At 38.4% G+C, this 26,733-nt stretch overlaps 2 protein-coding genes across 2 annotated transcripts in view; one reads left to right on the top strand and one right to left on the bottom strand.

Moving 5' to 3' along the window:
* Positions 1 to 341: 341 nt before the first annotated feature.
* On the bottom strand, positions 342 to 4,848 carry LOC135084113 (uncharacterized). The gene is made up of 2 exons (XM_063978858.1): positions 1,069 to 4,848; positions 342 to 374 (listed from the first exon to the last, which is right to left on the bottom strand). The coding sequence occupies exons 1-2, from the start codon at positions 4,846 to 4,848 to the stop codon at positions 342 to 344; spliced, it is 3,813 nt and encodes a 1,270-aa protein (XP_063834928.1).
* Positions 4,849 to 16,059: 11,211 nt separating this feature from the next.
* The window catches only part of LOC135084112 (NACHT and WD repeat domain-containing protein 2), a 31,523-nt gene continuing 20,849 nt past the window's right edge, over positions 16,060 to 26,733 (top strand). Inside the window, exons 1-2 of the mRNA XM_063978857.1 lie at positions 16,060 to 16,167; positions 22,691 to 22,779. Of these exons, the coding sequence (XP_063834927.1) occupies positions 16,065 to 16,167; positions 22,691 to 22,779 (192 nt within the window). The 5' untranslated portion in view covers positions 16,060 to 16,064. The remainder of the gene's footprint in view (positions 16,168 to 22,690; positions 22,780 to 26,733) is intronic.

Here is a 26,733-nt window from a genome sequence, read left to right as displayed (position 1 = left end):
TTTCCAATATCATTTACAGGTTTCTACCACACATATTTCATACAAGATAGTATCAAATATCATGCCCCAATTTGGTAACGATTTCCCATTAAATTCCCATATTTTATTATTTGACAACTCAAGTGGTGCCCATTGACAAAATTAAAGTACATTTGCGTGTACACTCCAGTATAAACAGTTGTTCACATAGCGCTAGTTAACATTAAATATTAAAGTTTATGTTTAGTGTCCCAAAAAAGCTAGGATGTTAGTTTGTAGAAATAAAACAAATCCTTAGCTGTAGTAAGAGTGTATATTTCAAAACCATTCGAATTTACTATATAAGAGTGCACAAAAATACTTTAACACCGCGAGTCAAGTAAGCACAACGCCATCTGTTGACGGTTGGGAGTAAACAACTTTTATCCATACATTAAACATACCGCCCACCATGGACAGGTACGTCCATAATAACATTCAATGTATCTAAAAAAACAATGATCTTACAACTTAAACTAGAGGAGTCTTTGACAATGCAAAGACCATAACATTAACATTACATAACACTTATGCTACAATTTACATAATGTAAACTAGATTTACTAAATTACACTTTTAGATAGGTAACCACTTCTTAAACCATAATTTAAGATTTCTAAGTCTATGGTTTATACAAAATTATTTAGTTGATGCACCTGACAGGAAGATGTTAAGCATATAATTAACAGCTCAATCGGTTACTGGTAAAATGCATAATTTGGTAACGGGTCTTTTGATAATAGAGCCCTTGCATTTTAAACTGACAACACGAGTAATATTGTCCAAGCCTGGGTGTTTTGCTGTTATTATGCCGTAAAGCCAACGTGCTGGTGGAAGATCATCCTCTTTTACTAAGACTACATCACCCACATCTGGCTCAGGATTTTGAACACACCATTTATAACGTTGCAGAAATTGGGTAATGTATTCGCAAGACCATCGTCGCCAAAAATCCTGCACCATTTTTTGTGAGTAGCGCCATCTCCTGAGATTACTGATGTTTGAGGACTCATAATTAGAGTCAGGAGGAAGCACGAGTGGACCGCCTACTAGGAAATGACCTGGTGTAAGAGGCTGAGGGTCATCAGGGCTGTCACTCATTTTAGAAATTGGCCTCGAATTGAGGCAGGCTTCAATTTGAGACAGTACGGTTGTAATTTCTTCGAAGGTGAGTGTAGAAGTTCCGATTACTCTTCTTAAATGGTGCTTTGTTGACCGTACTCCCGCCTCCCACAGTCCTCCGAAATTGGGAGCACGGGGTGGAATAAAATGCCACTCCGTTCCATTTGTAGACAACCAGTCAGCGATGTCTTTACTCACTAGAGATCTTTCTTCAGCCAATAGTGCAGCCAATTCTCTTGAAGCCCCCACAAAATTGGTACCATTATCGCTCCACAGATCTGAGCAATGGCCTCTTCTAGCGACAAATCGTTTAAAAGCTGCAATGAAACCCTCAGAAGTCAAGTCGCTCACTGCCTCCAGATGTATGGCTCTAGTAGACATACAAATGAATAAGCATATGTAGCCCTTAGCTGATCTATGTCCTCTCCCCTTACTTGTCCTGATTGAAATAGGGCCAGCATAGTCGACACCACTTTGTTGAAATGGTCGACATGGAGTGACTCTGGCTGACGGGAGCTGTCCCATGAGTTGATTTGAAGTGCGTGAAGAATACCTAATGCAAGACACACATTTGTGGGTGCAAGTCTTAACAGCTCTTCTGGCATTAACGATCCAGTACTTCGACCGAAGATAATTAAGCATCAACTGGGGACCGCCATGGAACGTACGCTCATGGGCGTCAGCAACGAGGAGATCGGTAAAATTTGATTTGTAGGGGACAATTATGGGATTTTTCATATTTAAAGGTAAATTTGACCTCTGAAGCCTGCCGCCCACCCTGAGGATTCCATTTGCATCTAGAAATGGGTTCAAGCTACAAATTGCGCTTTTACTGGTAATCGGTGCATTTCTAGTGAGACACTGAACCTCCTCTTTAAAATGTTCCATTTGATTTTGTTTTATGATCATTTGACTAGTCTCTTGCAATTCATTGGCAGTAAGCCAGTCCGGATACTCAACTTTAAGATGCTTAACTTTTGCGGAAGTGATATGAATGAATCTACGACAGTAGGAAAGAACTCTTATCAGTCGTCTCAGTGAAGAGAATCTTGTCCAAATATCGTCCACCTCAACATTAGTCAGGCACGTAATGGTCTTATCGGCTTTTTCTTCTATATTGGTGTCTTGTTCTTGGTTGTAGCTCAGTGGACTGTAATTTATGACTTTTTGTGACAACCAAGATGGGCCATTCTTCCAAAGTTGGATTTCAGCTTCTTTCGAGGGCTGATCACCACGCGAGGCGCAATCAGCGGGATTTTCGGAAGACCGAACGTGTGACCATTGATTTCTATCCATCAACGACATAATATTGGATACTCTGTTGGCTATAAAAGTCTTCCATCTGCTAGGATGACTGCTGAGCCAAGTCAGAACTACTTGAGAATCGGTCCAAGCATGAACACGATCTTTAGAGATTTCTAAAACTTCAGAAACTTCAGACAACAGTTTAGTCAGCAGAACAGCACCGCACAACTCCAATCGGGGAATTGATATTACCTTAATGGGAGCCACCTTTGTTTTAGAGGTTATCAGACAAACATGAACTTCTCCATTGTAACTCACGACCCGAAGGTATACTACGGCGGCATAGGCATGCTGTGACGCATCACAGAAACCGTGCAGCTCTAGGAGAACGTCATCACTTTTTGTATGCGTCCATCTCGGTATAGTGAAACTAGTGAGCATTGAGAGTTTATTTCGGTAAGCTATCCATTCCCGCAGTAAGTGCTCCGGCAATTCCTGATCCCATTCCAATCCTGCCATCCATAGCTTCTGAATGAATATTTTGGCTTGTATTGTGGATGGTGCAATCCAACCCAGAGGGTCAAACAAACGGGAAATGTCAGATAAAACCTTCCTTTTGGTAACAGGTAAATTCAATTCGGAAAGTTGCACTGTATATTCGAACTCATCTGTTAGCTTATTCCATTTCAAACCAAGTACCTTTTTCAACTCAGTACCTTCCTTTTCTGTCCCAATTTCTATCGCTTCCCCCGTTCCCTTTGCACTCTCATCTATGCGCTGTCGAAAATCACTACTATTCGAATCCCATTTTTGCAATTCAAAACATCCCTTTTTCATCAATCCATTCATTTGCCTATACAGCTCCAGGCTTTCGTCGATGGTTTGGCAGCCGGTCATTAAGTCATCCATATAGAAATCTTTTAACACTTTTTCCGATGCCAAAGGATATGTTTGATTTTCATCTTTTGCAAGCTGAATTAGTGTCTTCACCGCAAGATAAGGTGCACTAGCCGTACCGAAGGTAACGCGTAACATTCTGTAATGGTGAGTATCTGTCCCTGAATCATCAGCCCACAAAATCCTTTGATAGTCGATATCCTCATCAGTCACCTTTATCTGCCTGTACATTTTGACAATATCTGCAATAACAGCTATGGGATGCCTACGCCAACGCATAACTATATGCCTTAAGTCTAGCTGCAATCTAGGACCGACCATGAGGTCATTATTCAATGAGATGCCGTTACTACCTGGACTGGATGCATTAAAGACCACGCGCACTTTAGTGGTGGTTTTGTCTTCTCGCACAACAGCATGATGAGGAAGGTAAACACTGTCGGATTTTATTCTTTGGTCTTCTGGCACCAGTTCCATATGGCCCAGTGTGAGATACTCTTCCATGACCTTTGCGTATTGATTTTTCAATTCTACATTCTTTTCTAACCTTCTACGCAAGTATTTAAGTCGTTGAGCAGCGATGCCTAAGGAGTTGCCATACTTGCATTCAGGATCCGGAGAACGAAAAGGAAGCTTGACAACATAACGTCCATCGGCATCCCGTGTTGTTGTCGCAGCATACAAATTTTCGCAAGCTTGTTCCTCCTCGGACAGAAGTTTGGGTTCTAATTTTGATTCTGACTCCAATTCCCAAAATTTCTTTAACATGTCATCATCGTTGCTTACACAAGTATTCATACAAATCACAGTATTATGGAGGCATATCGGAGAGCTATCTACAGCTTCAGAAGGAGCCATACCTGATAAGATCCAACCAAGCTTGGTGTTTTGCGCTACCGGTGTGCCTGCGGGCCCTTTAAGTAAGCCCTCAACTAAAATTTGACTGTAGACATCTGCTCCCAACAGAAGGTCAACTTTATTGGGGATGTGGAAATTTGGGTCTGCAAGTTGTAGATGAATAATATTGGGTATCGTTTCCACTCTCACCCTCTTAGACGGGATAACCGATGTGAGTTTCTTTAAAACATGAGCCTTAACTACAATCTGGTAGTTGGGATCATGAATTGACTTGAGACTAAAACTAACTATTGATTTTGAGACAATAGAGTCATTCTGATCACCAACACCAGATATTGATGTTTTGCCAGGCACTTTCTGCAGGCCAAGAGCTTGTACTGCTGATTCTGTAACAAATGAAGCCTGGGATCCCTGATCTAATAAAGCACGGAATGTCTTGCAAATACCTGATCCAGACTCCACATCGACTAGAGCCGTAGCCAAAAGTACTTGGTTATGGTTATTTGCACATGACTCTACAACATTATTATCATCATTAATTAATGAAGTGGCAGTTGCTACAACAACACTCTTGTCAACTGAAGAGCCATTAACACTATTTTCAGCTGACTTTGGAACACTAGGATGTAAAAGAGAATGATGCTTTTTCTTACATACATGGCACCTTGAGGTTTGACGGCATGTGAAGACTGAATGTCCTGGACACATACAATTGTAACACAAACCATTAGTTTGGACAAAACTACGACGTGATTCAATATTTTCATTAGCAAACTTCTTACAAGTGAACAATTTGTGATCGTCGGAGCAATACGGGCATGTTACTGTAACGGTGTGATGAACATTAACATTAGTACGACTGGAATTCTGTTTATTAGAATTTGGAATCAAAAATTCCAAGGATCGAAACCTGTGTTCCAAGAATTCTCTAAATTGATCCATCGAAGGATGATCATCTGTAACACTAATCTTTGCTTCCCAGAGTTTTCGCGATTCGGAATCTAGCTTGGCACCGATTATGTAAATGACCAATACATCCCACGAATCCGTCTTTAGCCCTAAATTTTTTAAACCATTCAAGCAATCACAGGTTGTATCCAATAATTGTCTGATAGCTGTTGATGACTCGACAGTGATGCTTGGCTGGCCTATCAGTCGTTTAAGCAAAGAATTAGATAAGTACTTTTTATTACTGTACCTCTTTCTCAACAAAGACCATGACTCCTGATAATTTGCGTCAGTAACAGGGACATGCCGCAGTAATTGCTCCGCCTCTCCGGTAAGATGAGCTTTCAGATAATGGAGCTTGTGTACGTTCTTAAGAGCTGTATTACTATCTACCAAGGATTCAAATAAGTCCCTAAACGTGGTCCACTCAGTGTAGTTACCGCTAAATGTTGGGATTGTTATTTTTGGCAGCTTTACGGAGGGAGCACTGGCCGAAATTACATTTTGAGGAACGTCTAAATCGTCATTACTAACTGCCAAAGACGTAATATTAGCCAAAGTCTCCTTTAGTAAGCTCTTATAATCCCAATAAAGTTCCTGCGTAACCTCGTAAACATCATTAGTATAATAATTAGACTTTTTATATTCGACCGTATCTACATCGGTGATAATAGTACGATGAGTGTCCACAAACGCTTTCCACTGTTCTTCCAATGTTTCTAAACGCGTGTTTATATATACTTTAGTTATTCTGTCCTTAGGCGACTTTTTAAAATTAATCTTTCCCTTGTTAATCCCTGCCCTAACATCTTCCTGTAAATTCGACAAAGCTTCCATACTTAAATCAGAAGAGTCCATGGAATGAAAAGATTTCTCAAGATCTTGTGACATGTACAGATTGTACTCGTACTAGCAATGAGCAGTGATTAGTAAAACAATTAAGTTAAACAGTTTTATATAAATCAACAAAAATTTTCTAAGTTCAAAATTACAAACAAACACTCCAGTAAAAGATCTCAAAAATTTTCTAAGTCTTTCAACAATCTAACACTTGGAAAATTTTGGGCATAGGTTCCCCGTAAGTACACTTTTTACAAAACTATTCTAAGTCCTACAGAGAACATTATCTTAAGAGAATTACAAGTCTCAAATTTATCACTATTAAATATTTTTAAAGTCCAAGTTCAAACTAAACACAAATCCAGAGTGAAGCTCCGATACAAATATTCACTTTACTCACACGTCGCCTCTGCTGCTTTTAGCGCCCTCTACCTCCAACTTTGATCACCGCTGCTTTTAGCGCCCTCTGACTCCAACACCAGACACCACTGATTTTAGCGCCCTCTGGAGACGTCGCCACCACTATCGTCCGAATTTTGCTGCTTTTAGCGCCCTCTACTCCAACATCGAACAGCAATGCTTTTAGCGCCCTCTGGAGACGTCGCCGCCACAATTGGTCAAACTTTGCTGCTTTTAGCGCCCTCTGGTGCTGTTGAATCTGCTTGCAACTGTTTCCTTGCGCACCTCTTCTTCGCAAGGCAAATACACCATAAGCAACGATCCGTCACCGTGTCGGTGTAAGAAGGCGGCCAGCTAAACAACTCCCTCAAGGTAGCCTGTATCCGGCGTACCGAAGGACCACAATGTTTAGTGTCCCAAAAAAGCTAGGATGTTAGTTTGTAGAAATAAAACAAATCCTTAGCTGTAGTAAGAGTGTATATTTCAAAACCATTCGAATTTACTATATAAGAGTGCACAAAAATACTTTAACACCGCGAGTCAAGTAAGCACAACGCCATCTGTTGACGGTTGGGAGTAAACAACTTTTATCCATACATTAAACAGTTTATTTAATTTTATTTTACTTCGTTCGTTCGTTCGTTTCAGCCAAAAGACGTCCACTGCTGGACAAAGGCCTCCCCCAAGGATTTCCACAAAGACCGGTCCTGCGCCGCTCGCATCCAGGCACCTCCCGCGACCTTCACCAGATCGTCGGTCCACCTAGTGGGAGGCCTGCCCACGCCATTATATTTTAATTGTATTTTTTTTTTCTTCTGTCTCGGCCTCGACTTTTTTTTGGCCGTGCAGTAGAAATGGTTTTTGTTTTTGACATAATTATGTATGTATTATTAATATTGTTATGTTTTAATTTAATTAATTATGTATTTTGTTATTATTTCATTTTAAATTTTTATAATTGATTAATATATTGAATGATTAATTTATGGTTTTTATTATTTTTTTTTTCTTCTTCTTTCTGTTTTTGTTGTATCACTGCAAAAAGGCACCCACTGAAAATCAGTGTCTTGGCAGTCACTGTCAAGATATTACTGAGTGGGTGACCTTTTTTGGCAACTTAGTAATGACGTCTTTGTTGCCTGAATTGAATTGTTGTTGCCAAAATAAAATTATTTTCTTTCTTTCTTTCCATTATTTTATTTATCTTTAAACTTAGATTAATAAAACCTAGATAGATAGTCAGTGCCCGAAAGGTGAGGCAATTTTTAGGGAGCCGGCACGGCTCACCCGTAAACGTCACATGAACTGTCAAAGTGAAAAATTGGTAAACACGTCCGACGAATTTTAATTAATTAAAACGGTTTGTGCTGTGAAAGGGTGTCTAAAATACATCAGAAAAACGAAAGAAAGTGACCAGTGTTACATTTCATAAGTAAGGGGGCGTCCATAAATTACGTGAGACCTTTAGGGGGGGGAGGGGGTCAACGAAAACCTCACTAAATCTCACGTGGGGGAGAGGGGGGGTCTCGGAAAATATCACGTAATTTTTCCCGCAAGAAATAGAGTAAAATTGCCAGAAAACTGGGTTATTGAAGTAAAAAAAATGATTTTTTTTTATGATGATAATGACAATTTATTCTAAACCGTTTAATCAAATTAAACTAAAAATGCCTCCATCTGCATTTGTGAACACTAAAGATGCAGAATAAATCTCGAAATTAAGAAAATTCGAAATAAAAAAAAAAACGTCATCGGCATCGCAATTGCGTAAAAAATTGGCCAAGTGCGTGTCGTACCACGCGCAGTGTAGGGTTCCGTAGTTGTTTGTCGTTACCACAATATATTTCAGAAGCAAGCAATTACTTCATCTAAAGTCACTTTTCATATTTTCTTCTAAGGAATTTTTACTGGTTAAGAAATTGTATAATACATGAGTCAAATGACTATTACTCTTAAACTAAGTAATGTGTCTTAACCGTTATAGTTTTCCTTGAAAAAATTCATCCCCACTTTACATGCAGGGGAGCTACCCTAGAAAAAAATTTTTTTTTCAAAATTTTATTTTACTATTTTGTCGGTGTGATTAATATACATATACCTTCACAAAATTACAGCTCCCCAGTGCCAATAGTTTCCAAGCGAAACCTCGGACGGACAGACAGACAGACAGATCGAAACTATAAGGTTTCCTTGTCAGGACTACGGAACCCCAAAAAATGACATTACATACGTATGAAAATATTATGTATTCGTAGTTAAGTAACCAATAGTCAAATTTGACAGATGTCAAATGACAGTGCTTGGTTAAATAACAGAAAAAAAATATTTTTATAACAATGTTTAACTTGACTTTTAGTACATTTTTTTACTATTAGTTTACATTTTATTAATATTTAACCATTAGTAGCAAAATTTAACAATTAGTTATTTTAACTATGAATCAAAAAACTGGTCCTAGGTTGAAGCAATTGCTTGTCTTACTAAACGACGGGAAGCTACAGAACCCTGTACTGCGCGGTGGCATGACACTGGGTTACTTATTTTTTCATATAAATCTAATAGACTCGAAGCATAGACATTGCAAAATAGGCATTTTATTAAATATCACGTGAGATTAGGGGGGTGGGGGAGGGGGTCAGGCAAAATCTCACCAAATCTCACCAAGGGGGGCGGGGGGGTTGAAAAATGGCCAAAATTGTCTCACGTAATTTATGGACGCCCCCTAAGTACTACAATTCGACGCGTATTTTGCTTGAATTTGGCTTTCAAAAATTAAATACGGGAATGATACCAGTAACAAGAAAATTTATTTCCCAATCGTTCGCCGTACAAATACACTTCCTTTTTTTATGAAATCGAGACTTATAAGTCGATTTATCTTATTGTTATTAGGTAGGTACTTTGAATTCAATAAATAAGTAAGTACATGATGCGTTTTGTTTTTGTTAATCATAAAATAATTAAAAACGTATTAAAAATTTCCCTACTTTCGGGAAAATCGCCTTCACTGTCTACACTCCCCAACAAAATTGACACTAATGACATAAGATTTTTGCCTCACTCTTGACGAAGCGTTTGTATGAAGACTATCCATCTAGGTTTTATTAATCTAAGTCTTTAAAGAACACAGCCTTGTTTGATACATGCAGCTAAAAATTAAGTGGGTTACACATTGGCCTTTAACGTTTCTAAAGCTAGGTTAATTAGTCAATGTTGAAAATAAAAAAATATTTAAAAAAAATCACAAATAATTATTTATCAGCCAAACATGACGCGTCATTTTCCTAGTCCTAGCACAGAATAAGTAATAGTACAGGTACAGAAGGATTACTCCGCAAGACGATTTAAATAAATGCGAGTCTTGCTACGACGCGGTACAGTGGAATTCAGCTCGCACAGCACTACGTACCTACAATTTTATTCACCTACAAGTTTTGTCTCTTTCTATCGCGTGCCTCTGAACTCTTCTTACACTGTTAGGGTTGCTGTCTAGTGAAAAAATAATTAATCTACTTATTTGTAATGAGGTACGTATGTAGGTAAGTATGCATTCATTATGGAAAACCTTGGGAGAGGCCTTTGTCCAGCAGTGGACGTCATTTGGCTGAAACGAACGAACGCATTCTGAGCAGTAGTCATAGTAGGTTAGGTTCCTATACTATCCTAAGAATTATTGATTACCTACATGGCCAACATACCTTTCAGCATCTTTGGGAAGCGAAAAAAAAAGATAAATCCGGTAGATTTCTTTTCGAATTTAAACACCCGAATGCCGCACAATATTTCTTTCTCTTTATGTCCATTTTTAAATAATACTTCGATCATAGAATTATAATCATACTACAACGCACGCCAGCGTCCTGACGGGCGCGCGCGTGACACTCGACTGATATAATACCCGCCGGCGGGGCGCTTCGCTGTAGGTAATTATCGGATGTACCGCGCGGAGTGAGCCAGGCCTGGTCCTAGTAAAAACTGAAAATGGATTGTACAAACAATAATTTACTGTTAACAGGACAGTGTGAATTCGGCCTACCCGCCAATTTGCCCAAGTCATGGTGCTAAATTAAAATTTTTGCCGAAACGCAAATCTAAGTCGTTGCCTAGCAACCAAATAACAAGATTTTCAATTTTCCCACTTTCTTCGCCATCTTCAGTACCACGGGGCTGCACTGTGGAACACCACGCGTTCCGATTTTGAATTCAAATTTGACGTTTCGCCGGTAAAACAAAAGACGACCGCGTTTTTTCTTCGTAAAAGTTTTGATTTCTTCATAAATTGGGCTTAACTTTTTTTAATAGTGTTGGGAGTTGACCGCAAATCCGCTGAATTCGATTTCGAGTTGATTGAAAGTGAAAATTAATCGATTGTCCGCGACCTTAACATTAGAAATGGTGCAATCGTATTGATTAGGCGTTCGGAACTAGGCCAAGCACCTGTCTTTGTCTATTCGGTGTAGTTATGGATTCCTGCCGTGCCCGCGTTGCGTAAACTTGCCATTTGTATGTAAATGTTCATATCCCAGCCTACTTACTTTGTTTATCGACGGTTTTAAGGCTTTATTTGGGGAACGGTGAGTATTTTTTGTTTGTGAAAGTACATTAAGTACACAAAGTTAGAGAATGAATGAATGAAGAAAATTCGTACGTTAACTGTGGCTAGGTAATTGCCAATTTTCAGATTTTTAAAAGATAGGTATTCAGTTTATGAAGAGTAAATCTGGGGGCACGGCAGTGCCCCCACCAAGTCGAGCAAAAAAGCGGCACGGCCGTACCATCCTTTTCTCGAAGCAATTCAGGCCATTTTCGACTACCTGTAACTTCGTTGTGGATAAAACTAGAAGGCTGAATTTTCATTAGCTATGCAGGCATTGTAAAGACACGGTATATTTAAAATATCATTCAATTTGAACCAGTAGTTTAAGAATTATAACGGGTCAAAGTTACTTAATTTTGTCACTCACTGACTCACTGACTCACTGACTGACTCACCGATCATCAAAATTCTAAGGCACTTCTAGCAGACCTAGAAGCTTCAAATTTGGAATATAAGTAGTGTTTGGTGTATGAATCAAGGAAAAACTAAATAATTTGGGGGCACGGTAGTGCAACCGCCAAGTCGAGTAAAATTTTTCAATTTCGGTCCAGTTTTCTAGATACATAACTGCTGTCTACAAAATACAAAAAGAAATGAGATTTGGGGGCACGGTAGTGCAACCGCCAAGTCGAGTAAAATTTTTCAATTTCGGTCCTGTTTTCTAGATACATAACAGCTGTCTACAAAATACAAAAAGAAATGAGATCCCATCAAAAACAATACTTGTCAAAAAAACCAAGTCTCGCAACTCAGTTGTTCTACGGTAAAAAGTTGTGAGATCCATGTAATAGCAAGTCCAGGCCAGGAAATCTTTAACGTTTTACATAAATATATTGACTTGGCCATCGCATGAAAACACATGTAAATTAAATTATTTAGTGCGATGGCCAAGTCAATATATTTATGTAAAACGTTAAAGATTTCCTGACCTGGACTTGGTATTACATGGATCTCACAACTTTTTACCGTAGAACAACTGAGTTGCGAGACTTAGTTTTTATGACAAGTATTGTTTTTGATGGGATAAGGATTAACTTGTAGCGACAAAGTGAAACAAATGTTTTGGTTTTGCAACAGACAGAATGTCTTCTTCTACGTCGTAGCGTCTTTGTCTATAACGAAATTCATCAAAATTGGTTCAGTGGTTTAGGCATACAAAAAGTAACTAATAAACAGAGAGACTTTCGCATTTATCATTATTTTCAACCGACTTCAAAAAAGGAGGAGGTTCTCAATTCGACCCGTATGTTTTTTTTTTCTATGTTTATCGATTAAAGTGTAAAAGCGGGAAAAAATAATTACAATTCACAAAACATAAAAAATATCGCCCACCCAAGCGTAAAATCCCGCCACCTGGTGGAAAACCCATTAAAACTATTTGTTCATGTATGCACATTAAAATTTGATTTCGTTACAAAATATCCTGTTCAAACCACATAAAAGTTCCATACAGGAAACGTACACCGTCTAAGAGCAATAATTGTATCGTAAACTAAATATGAAACGCACATGTCTCGGTGGACGACCTCTGTCGGCGAAATAGGCATAGAGTTTTGGAAAATCGATATAGGTTTTGACTTTTTTATAGATAAACGGGATTGTTCCCACCGCTGCAACTCCTGTGTAGCCAGGATCTACAGCTTGACTGCCAATAAAAACCCAACCAATGAAGGTCAAGTTTGTCCTGGATGAAAGTTTTTTGTAGATAAGAAAGAATTTGACACAAACTTTTCAAATAATGGTGGTGTCAATAAAAAAAATAATAGGTACCTAATAAAAAATCACAAGAACTTGATAATTTTTTGTGCCGGGGATTTGATACTTGTAAAGGTAAGTGGTGAGTAGATAGGTATAGATTAGAGCACTTATTCGTAGCGTGGGCAGTCCTCCCACTAGGTGGACCGACGATCTGGTGAAGGTCGCGGGAGGCGCCTGGACGCGAGCGGCGCAGGACCGGTCTTTGTGGAGATCCTTGGGGGAGGCCTTTGTCCAGCAGTGGACGTCTTTCGGCTGAAACGAACGAACGAACTTATTCGTAACAGAATAACGAGCCGCTCTATGAAATGTTCTAGTGTATCACTCTTTCACGAATCAAACGTCGTATATTTTATCATTCGTAAGAACTTAAAATTACATAGAATTGATTTAGTCTATACTGACCTTAATGAAAATGACTCGCCTCTTCCGAAACGATAAACAAAAGTACTTTCTATACAATACAAAAATAAATAAAACACAAAACCGAAAATTCCCGTGCATTTCTTTCAACCAGCTTTCCCCAAAACATAACGTATTTTTTTCTTTTCTCCCTCTGTATAACAAATCCATCAATCACCATGTTTCACCCTGGCAACACACAAGGACATAATCTGTGGTAGACTGCTATCGCTTGCAATTTACCTAAAAGCTATCGGTAGATGATACAAAGCCAATAATAACGTAGGGTTCCTTATCAATGCACTGATAAGGGAAATGGGCGCTAATCCAAGCTATGTTTGCTTTTATTAAAATGCGAATACTTATCTTTGTTGCAATTTAGCCTACTTTTTGCCCGTGGATTGGCCTGAATTTACAAGTCATTAGCGGCCGCCCGCGACTTCGTACGCGTGGATCCCGTTTTACCCCCTTAGGGATGTAGTTTCGTAAAATCCTTTCTTAGCGGATGCCTACGTCATAACATCTACCTGCATGCCAAATTTCAGTCCGATCCGTCCAGTGGTTTGGGCTGTGCGTTGATAGATCACTATGTCAGTCAGTTATTATATTTAGATGTACCCAATGGGACCGGTCCTGGATGATCGGTCAATGGGACTGGATGCGGGCAGCGCAGGATCTGTCGTTATGGACATCCTTGGGGAAGGCTTTTGCCCAGCTGTGGACGTCATTTGGCTGAAACCAACCGATTGGAAATCCCTATTATTACATTAATCATCATCATCAAGTCATTTATCTCCACTGTAGGAGCACTGCACACTCTCTAATTTACTAGCGCAAATGAAGGATTTGGCCTTCGTTCCCCATTCTGGTCAGACGGGTTGGGGAAGCCTGGTGGTCGCATATTTGTCCCTTAGTGGCCTTTTAAGACATTCACAAAAAAAGTAGTGGTAGTCATATCCTTGCCGGAATTACATGGCAAATTATGCCTTGATTTAATGTAACTTTTTAAAATCGAAGAAACGAAAAGTACCTACCATCAACTTTGTGAGTTAGCTCATGAACCAAATCACCAGACTAACGCCCGTATTCACAAACGATGCTTGCTTAAGCGAAGCAATAAATAAATAAATAAATAACTTTATTGTGTCTTTAACAATGCTCAAGCTCATGGTATCTTCACGAAAAAATTACATTTAATAATAGACAGCTCCTATTATTAAATGTAATTTTTTCGTGGAAGATAGATTAAGATAGGGATCATTAACGTCTATACTAGTTACATTTAAACTGTGTGACAGACGCTAATTCTTCCACCAATTTAATTTAACAGTTGTAACAATAAATCGAACACACAGCGTTGAATAGAGCTCTGTGATTAGTTTATTTGTCACCCTTTGCGTCCACGCGCACTCTCATACGTTCGTTAGAGTTGTCGCAAGAAATTTTGCTGAGTTACCGATGTCATTCTTATAACCATTATTAGGTCCTCCCCCACTTACTTCTAATTTCGTTGCTGGCCAGTTAGCTTACCCCAGGGACCTCCCAAACTCCATTGATCGAGGTTAGTCTATGATGCTTACGCAGAAGCCATTACAGTACAATCCCGATTATCCGGATCAATTAAAACCAGGGGTGTAATCGATTTCAAAGTAAAATCAAACAATAATTAACTTTTTAATATAGAAAGGGTTTTCAATACATCATTTTAGAGTCTAAAAATCTAAATTTTAGACCATTGGTCATCCATTTCTTTTAACAATGAACTAAAAAGACGTCCGTACCATGTTACGGTGGCGGCGCCTTTGGTTTTTATGGGTCCAGACCCTGAATCGGTAATTAGAAACCGTGAAGAATGAGTCCGGATAATCGGATATCCGGATAATCTAAGTCCGGATCGAGATTCTACTGTACAATGATGGGAACGAGAATTTGTGTCCTATAGAGTTGGAAGTTCATTCTATTTTTAGTAGGTAGGTAGGTAGGTAGGTACCAAATAAATATTTTTTCTTTCTTTCTTTCAAAGTAAATAATGACTGAATGTAAAGCTCAAAGATAACTATGGGAGTTACAGCAAAAATATCTGTTTTAAGCCTTACCTTAACCTTAGTAGGCTAAAATGATGATGATGATGATTCGGTTTCAGCCAAATGACGTCTACTGCTGGACAAAGGCCTCCCCCAAGAATTTCCCTAATGACCACTTCTGCGCTGCCCGCATCCAGGTATTTTTTACTACCTTCAGCAGATCGTCGGTCCACCTAGTGGGGAGATGTGTGGCCGTGATCGTCTCGTCACCTAGTGATTAGGATGTTGTATGATGATTACGGCTCCAGAACTTAAAAAAATGACAATGTCCAAATTTTTTGTTACTGACTATAATAATGACCATGAACCGCTATCCAATTGGCTCTTGGCTATTTTGAGCTAGCGGCTAATTTACTTGTCAGAACTGTCAGATGTCCGACGTGACATGACACACACAAAATTAAGACCTTTGGCCGGTTTTATGCTCCAATTAGATACAATTATTACATTAGATACATACTATGTACTTTCATTCAGTACATAGACAATACAGAAAAATTAGCTCTTCTTTTTGTGCCTGTTTTGGTTACACATCTAAATCACTGAACCGATTTTGATGATCTTTAAGTAAAGAGGCAAGATGTTACACGCAAATAAACTAATTTGATTTGACATAGACCTAAATACCTTTTGCTGTAAAAAATCTTAAGTTTCTTACCTACGAGTATGCATGAGAAGAATTTTGTATGATTTAGGTAATTTCTAATTACTTACAATCTACCAGTGATAGATGATACTATGTTTCGCATTTAAAAAAAAGTTTTATTATGCTTAATAAATAAGTAATAGAGTGACTGAAATCCATGCAGGTTAAGCCACGATCAAGTCGGCTTATAAACCGAACCTCTAAACCTAAACTAAGCGTTATTCTTCTTACAGAAACCCTCGCACCATTAACCATGGACGACCGCACCATAGACCTGATCTTCGCGGGCTCGCTCAAGTTGCTTCCACCGGTCAGCTCCAAGATCGTGAGGATCTTCACCAGCTCTACCTTCACAGGTAAGAAGCACCGAAGACTGCTACTATCCACTGCAGGACACTACAGGCATGTCTCATAGGAAGTGTGCAGTTTTGGGTCTGCCATCGACGCGTCCTCAGGTTATGGATAGGGGAACGCCCCCCATTCGTGGGTCCCGGCAGAGTGAATACTAATTAGTAGGTCATCTTCATAGAAACGCACCGAGCGCGGTTTGTATGAGAGCGCGCCAATACGTATGCGGCGCGCACGCACACACTGACAAAATTTAGCGTGGATTAGCGCGGTGTTGCACCGAATTTTGTATTTACTCTGGTCCCGGTCTACCAGTGCAGACATGAACCCCGTGCGCGGCAGATCTCTTCAAGCCACCGGGGATGTCGGGTCATTTTCCTGGTCCGCGATGCAGTGGACATCTTTAAAAACCACCACTGGTGGGGGCTAGAGGGGTGTTTGCCCAGGGTCGCTCTCGGTACTCCTCTGATCAGCAGAGTTGTCTGAGCAGCGGCATAGAGCAGACCGTGACCCGCTAAGGCGACTTTCCACTGAGTGGAAGACCGTAACACTACATTCTAGTGCGTTCTTCCACTAAACTAATATCTCAACACGACATTTCTTAAGTAGTACATGAGTTCTACCAGTTTGATAACTAGTAAATGTTGCGTTGAGACCCGTAATTCTTAATTTTGATGATATCAATGAATGAATTAACGTAAAAACATAAAGAATCTACGAACTACATTAATACGGGGATCACTCTGCTTAGCTTACCACTTGACTAGCTACTACCAGATCTCTTCTTAATAAGAGTAGTTACACTCGTTGGTTCGTTTCAGCCGAAAGACGTCCACTGCTGGACAAAGGCCTCCCCCAAGGATTTCTACAAAGACCGGCCCTGCACCGCTCGCATCCAGGCACCTCCCGTGATCTTCACCAGATCGTCGGTCCACCTAGTAGGAGGCCTGCCCACGCTACGTCTTCCGGCTCATGGTCACCACTCAAGAACTTTCCTGCCCCAGCGACCATTAGCTCTACGAGCTATGTGCCGTGTGAGGTATACATGCTCATAGGACCTAAATGAATAACTTAGTCTTAAGAAATCGCTTCATACACATGAAACCATTACCTAACTCAGTTTCAGGCCTATTTAGTCGCACTAAACTGTAGTTTAGTGCTAAAACTGTTCAGAACGTTTACAACTTCTTAGTAGAATTCGCCACACCTGTCCTTTGGGGCACGACATCGTCATCCCAATTTGAACTTTATACAGTTGTAATAAAGGCTTAAAATTCGGATAAGTAATAGTAATGCCGTTAAAGGTTTTATGTTTCGCGTGTAGCAAGTGTTTATTTGGATTTTGCTCGTTAAAATATATTTAGCGGTTGTAAATTAATATTATGAACTTTTGCTGATATTTTTTCGACTCAATTCCTTAGTCTGTAATGTGCTAAACATGAGTTTTCAAAATGATTGCTAACGTTTCTTATATTCTGAGTTTCCCTGCGTGATCGAATCAAAAATGAGGAAATCCGGAGGAAAAACAAAGTGACCGATATAGCCCGCAGAATTGCTAAACTTAATGTCAGTGGGCAGGGCACATAAATGGCCATTGGGGCAGAAAAGTTCTCGAGTGGCGACTACGAGCCGGAAGACGTAGACGTGGGCAGGCCTTCCACTAGGTGGACCGACGATCTGGTGAAGGTGGTGGGACCTGGATGAGGGCAGTACAGGACCGGTCGTTGTGGAAATCCTTGGATGAGGCCTTTGTCCCGCAGTGGACGTCATTTGACTGAAACGAACGAACGAACTAGGTTATTGAATAGAAATTAGTAAATCTTTCGTTGCAAAATCACACCTATGACCACTACTTAACATGCAATATTGAGCTTGACTTACCGTCTTAATAATGTCCATCGATTCCTGCAAAAATACTCGGCCATCGGATTTTCATCGAATTTTCCCTAAAAGCCATTTTTAATAGCAATTCCGTTGATTCTGTCTGTAACGTTATGGCGCATAATAACCATAGCGCAGGTAGAAACAGTAGTTTCAATTCAGTAGGTAATATTTGTTGCAATAAATGCACTGCACAAAGTAACTTAACCTGATATTTATTTATTTATTTATTCATATTAGGAAGACCAGGGTTTACATAATTGATTATTTTACAATTAATAACACTTTATAACTACATATAGGTCCCCACAGTTATTGTCAACTTTGGAATAAAAATTGTTCATACTATTGGTTATGATTTACGGAGGTTTGTTATTAGGTACGAGTAGTGTGAGCTTGCTCTTGATAACAATCTCGCTCGAATCAATAACCTTTTTTGTAATTTTCAATCGCCATTTTAGTCCCAAGCCTGCGATAAAATCTGGAATACGTGGAAAAGTCACAGCATCTAATTTTAATCCTTCAAGGCCCGCGAATCTAGACACAATAGATAATCAATTGTTATGACATTAATGAATGCCGTCTGGGACTCAAGCGGTTAAGTTAAGAAGTAGGCACAGCGTCTTTCCGTTCTATACATAGCCAGAACGCAAGGGTGTGAAACTAATCGAGTATAGTTTGGAGATGACTTTTTTTACTAAGCTCCTCCAAACTATACACGACCAGTACGCATATGCTGCGTACTGCTCGCGTATACTTTGTAGTGACTTAGGGCAAATATCTTACTCCAAAATATACATCGCCAGTACGAATACGGACTAATCACGTATGTATTGTAATAAGTGCGTGATTACAATTTATACGCGAGTAGCTGCATGCTAGCCATTTTGTCTTATTGACCTCTCTTTCTATTACATATTAATTAATATCTGCGTGTCTACTTTAAACATTGAATCATCTTTCGACACGTATTCTGCCATAGAAAAGATATTTGTTTTGGGGCTGATATTTAATTTTCACCAATTCTCGAATAACTCTTAAATTAAGTTATGTAGGTATGGAAATATGTCAAAATGATTTTGTTCTTGAGATAAGTTAATAAATAAAATAAATATTAAATAAATATCCTTAGACATTTTACACTGCGCTTCTAGTCCCAAACTAAGCAAAGCTTGTACATAATACTAAGTATTAAACATACATACTTAAATACTTTTTTTTTTGTAAATACATACTATACATAGAAAACACCCAGTCCAATACAAACAAATATGTTCATGCACACAAATGTTTGTACTGTGCGGGAATCGAACCCGCTACCTCCGGAATAGTAGTCCGTTTCGAACCACTACACCAAACGGCCGATAATACAAACCTAGCATTTAAAGTCTCGCATAATGTATTAACACAGATAATATAATACTAGTTATTAATAATGCACGTTGAACTTTCTTCTCTCACTCTCTCTCATTTTAAATGAATTTATGATTACACTAATAATTGTTATTTAATTTGAAATCTACCTAATCAATTTAATTTCAAAAACCACTTACAATAGTGTTAAAAATCTAGATTTATTATAGATTCAGTAAAATAATAATATTTTATGTAATAATATCGAATAAATGCAATTTTAAATATAATTCCATATTTTACTAAATCAATATCAACTAAACACACTCTAGTCAAGTGCAAGTGGTGTAGTAGAAACTATTCGAGTATAGTTTGGATATGACTTTTTTTAGTAAGCTCTTCCAAACTATACACGATCAGTACTCAAAATTCGTGTATAGTTTGGAGTCACAGATTTACAAACGGGCACTACAAAATATACACGAGCAGTTTCCTATGGGTGCGTTCTGGCCATGTATAGAACGGAAAGACGCGTAGGCACACTGACTAACCGAACAAAAACGATTTTAGTAAAAGCCTACCACCATTTTGAGATATATTTATTGTTTGAGTAAAAAATGTCTCAAACATTTCCCATTATTCCCCTCAGCCTATCTTTAAAATTAAAGCGCATCCACCTTTGAGATATCCTAAAGGTATATGGAATAGTCATACTCTTCTCACTTACAGTGTGGTAAAGTGTTCCATCAAAATTCGTGCGCTAATTAAATTTCGAGCGATCGCATCCACTATCAGATAATGCTTGTTAATTAAAAGTTCTCCCTCCCCTCCCCCCACCCCCCCAGAGAAGGCTATTGTTGTATATTTTATTACTCAAAGTAGGTTAGCGAAGAATCCACGGAAGTTTGGATAAAAGTCTATGAAGCCTTTTTGATAATACTTACTCTTACCCTTGTTTTTTGTCACAAAACAGGGGTCATTTCAGCGCCTTTACTGTGATCTTTTGTCTGTGTTTATGTCTGTAAGTTTGCTCAGAAACGTGTGGGAAAATACAATCTTTATTTGTTAGTTAATCAAAAGCTTACTTCCCGTTTAGTTCAAGATAAATAAATGCATCAATTCATCAAACAAAAATTGATCAAGAAAGATGGTTTCACAACAGATTAAGAAAACTCGAAAGCTCTTTTTTTATAAGTTCGCTTTATTTCTTTTTTTTTTTTTTTTTTTTTTTTTTTTTATGTGATAGGAGGTTTATAGGCCATAACGGTTCATAATGATAACCAATGCTTTACTATTTTTTTTTCTCTCTTTATTTATTTCTTCTTCTTCGTCTCCTTGTACCCACATAACATGATCCGAATAAAATTTTGTCTCACTATTTTCTTTTTATAAATACCTAAACCAACAGAGGTTAATGCCCTCGAGGAAAAGCTTTTGACAGATGGCAAGATCTCACGAACGAAGCCACGGGCAAAGGCTTGCAATAAATTACCGTCAACCTGCATTACAAAATCTGCATTGTGCTGACGCAGTTGCAACCAGGTCGACGTGCCACGTAGGCACTGCATCTATATAATGGAAATTAGGCACGACTGTAGTGCCTGACTAACTTTCATTTAATTCAAACTTTACTTGCCTACCTAATTTACTTTCAACAACAACAAAACTTAAATCTTACAATTAGGTCGATTAAAGAAAAAAAAATTCAAAGACTTTCGAAAAATGTATTGCGCCGGAAACTCTTCTGTCCTTCAAGACTCCTCTTTTCCAATTAAAAGACTTCCACTCCTGGATAAGGTTTCCATAACAGCTGGTCCTCCAACATCTGCATATAGGTGCCTCCAGCAAGCACCAGGTCATCGGTCTACCGAGTGGGAGGTCCACTTACTCTACGTCTCTCTGTGCGTGGTCGAGATCTTTTCTATCGAAATGGCCATCAGTTCTACGAGCTAATGATATTAATTTCATAAGGCTTAAAAGAGTATTCCAGGGTATATAATTCCCATTTTTGATCACGGCATTCTTAACAACAATTACGAGTATTTGTGGAGTGTGAAAGCTCAAAACCTACGGCTTAATTTATCAAAAAAAAATTAGTGTTTGAATTCAATTCGATCTTGTTCTCATTTTTGGCCACGTGGGCAAAAAAGCTCTCACAACTCCAAATCTTCACTCTGTATAGACACGTAGGGGGGTGTAGATTCGGCGCCCTATAGACATGTCAGAACGGGGTCACAGTTTTAAAAGCCGCCTTAGACAATGGCTGACATAACAGTGACATAATATTATTTTTTAATAAATTAGTGTTTCTAGATGCTTTAGATCTTGTTCCCATTTTGACCCACGCGGGCAAAAAAGCTCTCACAACAGCTCACAACACCAAATCTTCACTCTGTATAGACACGTAGGAGGGTGTAAATTCGGCACCCTGTATAGACATGTCAGAACGGGGTCACAGTTTTAAAAGCCGGCTTAGACAATGGGCGGCATTACAGAGAGTGGCGGCGTATTTACCGCCGCTCCCTTGAGCCGCCGGTCACGCGATGTTTGTGCCACAAAAGGAGGGTAAAAGGTTTAGAAAGACAATTTTCTTGATTGTTGTCTATCTTTATTAAAGGTGGACATGGGTTAGAATTGGGTAGCTGACGAAAATTTCAAGACAACTCTTTGAAAAACGGTCATTTCAGCCCTGAAAACCAAGTTGCTTTTCATTTCGCTGTAAAACTTATAAAATAGGTAATTGCTTCAAGGCTAGAATATCCTATTTTGTAGAGGCTCATTGGCGTAGAATAGAGTAGAACCTTAATTTGGAACTCCTCCTATGTTCTTCTGATTAATTTCGTTGCGGGTCCAATGACAGTTTAACTTGCCCCCGGGATAAACTTGACCTTCATTGGTTGGGTTTTTGTGGCGGTCAAGCTGTAGATCCTGGCTACACAGGAGTTGCAGTGGTAGGAACGAGAGGTGGGAATAGTCCCGTTTGGCGTAGAATAGAATGCATTACTCGACCATTTACCTAATAAAGTAAGACTAGGTCACTGTTGTATTAAATTGTCGCTCGTTTAACCTTTATTTTTAGAAGGTTTCATAGGCCAAATATTAACACACTGTTTAAGTATTCCGTAACATACCTAACTAAAAGGACTAAGCAACTGACTCCTTTTATAATAGTGACTTATCCTGAATGTTTCTCTGGACGCTTAGCTAGAGCATTGTTCTCAAAAAGCTTGGTCTGTGAGACCCAGTGTCCACACGTACAAGTAAAACTTAATTAATAATTGTAACTTGCCATTCCAGACACCACGATGGAGAGGAACACACTGATGGCCAAGTGCTACCCTCGTATCAAGGACTACTGCAGGGAGAAACATGGACTGGAGTTCCAAGTAAGTTAACCCTCGAATGTTCTTTCAGTCGACAGCACAGTTTATTTTCCTGAAGTTAGAGTACCTACCTACTTGTACGTCGATCAAAACAATAACGAACCTAAAATGCAATACTTACTCAAACTAGTAGCAGTAGGTAATTTTTTTTATGTAGGTACACACGCCCACACTGTTAACTATCCATTTCCGTTTTTGCTCTCGCTTTAATCAAATGGCGATTCTTTGCGATAGAACGAGATGACATGACTTTCAATGGGCAGTTAACACTGTTGGCGATAGTACATACTTACTCGTATTGACCGTATTCACCGTTGTAAGTAGGTACATGATTATTTGTAGAACAGTTGCCAATTTTCAGGAAATTTATTGTTTATGAACAAATCCTATTTAGGATCAATGGCGAGTATGAGAAAAATCTATTGTTCCATACATTTTACACACAACTTTTTGTATAGAACAGCTGTTTCTTTTTTTTTAACCGAGGCTTATGTATTACTTCTATGTCCTTAATGTAGCCTGCCTAACACTAATAGGTCAAACTACTTTTTACCCAACTGCGCTAGAAGGAGGGTTATTTAAACATAACATTGGTAAATTTAACTGAAAATGTGAACATACATCACACAAAATGGTCGTATCAATTCGTAGTCAACGTTGCTTCGCAATCAGTTTCCAACCATTCGACTATTCCATCGAATGTTTGTGGCAAATGTATGGCCAATGCAAACGCAACCCAATGAAATGCAAATGGCGTCCGTTGAATGTTTGGAATAAGTGAATAAATGGTTTATCGAAGCTGGAAATGTACGAGAGAAAAACATTTAAAGCTTACGCTTTAATAAACTATTCAATAGCTCGTAGAGAAGATGGCCGTTGGGGCAGAAAAGTTCTCGAGTGGCGACCACGGGCCGGAAGACGTAGCGTGGGCAGGCCTCCCACTAGGTGGACCGACGATCTGATGAAGGTCGCGGGAAGAGCCTGGATGCGGGCAGCGTAGGACCGGTCGTTATGGAAATCCTTGGGGGGGGCCTTTGTCCAGCAGTGGACGTCATTTGGCTGAAACGAACAAACAAACGAAACTATTCAATCTTGTATTATACGGAGAAAATTTAAATCTTAGTGCAAAAATAACATTTGAATTTAATGTTTGAGAGAGCGTAAGTGTAGCATCTTTAAAATATTAAAAAGGCTTAGGTAGATAATTCAATTCTAAAACCTTTAGGTGTATGAAAAATATTTTGGTCAGTAAAGCTTTTTGCTTGTAAGGCAGCCTTTACATAATTTACTTCGGGACAAAACACTTTTGAAGACAGCGTTGTGCAATTATTAAATTAAATGCTATTTACTTAAAATAACATAATTAATTAGTGCTTTCAGGGTGAATTATTTTCTATTATAAACCTATTCACTACTTATCCTTATAAACGTAACTTATCTAAGTAAGATATTTGGTACAATTTTCCTAACAAAAAAGAATAGCAATATGAGTATTCTCATTTCCGTAGAGCAAAGCTCTAAAATATAATTCCATTGTGAACGAACTCCAATATATGAAACAGTTTTCGCAAAGATCCTGCTTCTATTAAAATAAAATGAATTGACTTAAAACGATTGCTATGAATCTTTCATTTTATAGTAGAAATGAGAAAAGGATTCGCAATATGGAGTCGACTGAAGCTTTTGTAATTTTTATAAGGAATATTATTGGCAAAGGTCGAGCATCGTGGTCTTACTCTGTTGAATATGTATCTAGGTAGACTTTTCTTCAGTTTGGTACAAACATTTTCATACATTTATGAACGTTATTGTCACCATTGCCGTTTTTCAATTAATCCTTGAACTGGTAATTAAAAACCAGTAGATTACTTACGTATGTAGTCGTAGTTTGAAATAAATTGTTTTAATATCTCCCAACTGGATATTGAACCCAGAATTTCAGAATTTTAAAGAGTTCAAATTCTTTTTTATTTCGATAAGATGGAGCTATACTAGTTTTATGTAACTCTTCATGTAATTTTTTATTTGTCCTTATTTTTTAATAAATGTTGTTGGAGTTCTGTTTTACCTAATTAAAATTAATAATAACTCCTTAAAATCTGAATATGAGGGTTTTCACAATAATTGTTTTTGTCTCGTTAACTTTTCCCAGAAGAATATATTTCCCAGAAGCCAGATGAGTTATCTACTCAAGATTAACTATAAAAATTGATGTCTTCCGCTGATCCGTTCTCAAACCCTCATTTACGTTTAAGGGGAGGAACTTACGAATAAACATAACATTGACTAGTTAGTTAGGTTATGAGTAGATTTACTTTATTTAATTTTATTATTATTAAAGTAGCTTTTTTAGCCAGCTTATGTAGCGGGCGAGGCCGCGATCGCCTGCGTGAAATTTTGTCTGTCACAGAAGAACTTTATCCCTGTTTCAAAATCCGGGATAAAAACTATCCTATTAGTCCAGTCAATGAATGCTTTAACGACGGTGTAGATAGAAATCCGTGGAACACAATTTCTGACCTCGGGACTTTATTTAGACTAGTTAGGAGGTGAACATAGCAAAAGTCCCCGCCCTTAGCCCTTGAGCCGGCGGGGAGAGGGGGGTTTAAAGGTACTACTTTTCGGTTTTTCGCTTAATCCTCGGAAACTATGCATCCTAGTGACATGACTACTATGAACCAAAAAAAGCTTATTCAATTTGCTACAGGTGAGACAGTCAAGTTTTTCTATATGAGGATTTCCATCTATAATGCTTTATTGACTGGACTATATGTCCTTTCCCGAGACTTAAACTATTTCTATGCCGAACATCAAAATAGGTTCATTAGTTTAGGCGTGAAAGCGTGACAGACAGACAAAGTTACTTTCACATTTATAATATTAGTAGGTTTAAAAATATTTTGAACCAATGAAAGATTATAGTTAATTATGCTGCGGCACCAAGTTTCAAATTATAAATTCATAGGTAGTAGATGTGTGACTTTATTGATTGAATCGAACCGAACCTATAAATAATGGTAACAAGAGGCATAGGATTGTATTTTCTCGCTAAATAACTCTACTTGGTTTTTGCTAAAGAATTATCTGGACTTTTTTATGACCAAAGGTCTCGACGCCAAAATTACTAGAATCTTTCAATAAATAATTACTTAAAAGAGAGCTCTCCCTTAACAATCCCTCCTTTGATTCCCTTAATCTTACGATATCCCGATATTTTTCCTTGAAAACGCAAAATGAATTTAAATAATAAGCCACGATCTAAACGACTCGGAAATCGTTTTGGTGAGAACGCTTGTTTTTATTTTTTACTTTCATATTTAAATTAAGGAGAATTTTCCGGGCGGATATAATGAGGTGATTAAATCGGCAGTTAGGTAATGCTCTAAAGAATTTAATAATTTGGAGTTATTGGACTGAGTTGGTGAAAATTCTAAGCATTAACGTAATACAAAGACGATTTGAATTAAGTTAGATGATAGTTCAGGCCTACACGATTTTATTGAAGGAACTAGCTTTTGCCAGCGGGTTTGCTCGCGTTAAGAAGTTTTCCGATCGGTTTGAAATTGACAAAGTTTCATACAAACTTTCATCCCCTATTTTATCCCCTTGGGGGTAGAATTGATCAAAATCCTTTCTTAGCGGATGCCTAGGTCATAACACCTGCATGCCAAATTTCAGCACGATCCGTCCAGTGGTTTGGGCTGTGCGTTGATAAATCACTATGTCAGTCAGTCAGCCACCTTTGAGTTATACTATAATTTAGATTGCGTGTGTAGGAACTTACATACTAACATGCAAAATAATACACCAGTGAATTATCTACAATATTTTACAGACTTTTCATAGATTTACGTCTGAAAGGCGTTTCACAGCTGTCGCAAGAATTCTTCGATCAAATCTTAAGATTGAAACTGCCAAAACATGTCCAACTTTCAAACCTTATCTTGAACACAGCTT

Source organism: Ostrinia nubilalis, chromosome 25, assembly GCF_963855985.1.
Source record: "Ostrinia nubilalis chromosome 25, ilOstNubi1.1, whole genome shotgun sequence".
NCBI lineage: Eukaryota > Metazoa > Arthropoda > Insecta > Lepidoptera > Crambidae > Ostrinia > Ostrinia nubilalis.
Note: the sequence above shows the minus strand (reverse complement) of the source record. Positions and strands in the feature narration are given on the sequence as shown.

What these genes read in the sequence shown, in the direction of transcription:
- LOC135084113 (XM_063978858.1), bottom strand. Translation starts at nt 4,848, where the DNA reads ATGTGTCCAGGACATTCAGTCTTCACATGCCGTCAAACCTCAAGGTGC. An exon ending in TTACACCAGGTCATTTCCTA is followed by an intron (nt 375 to 1,068) that starts GTAGGCGGTCCA and finishes AACCGTCAACAG; the next exon opens with ATGGCGTTGTGCTTACTTGA.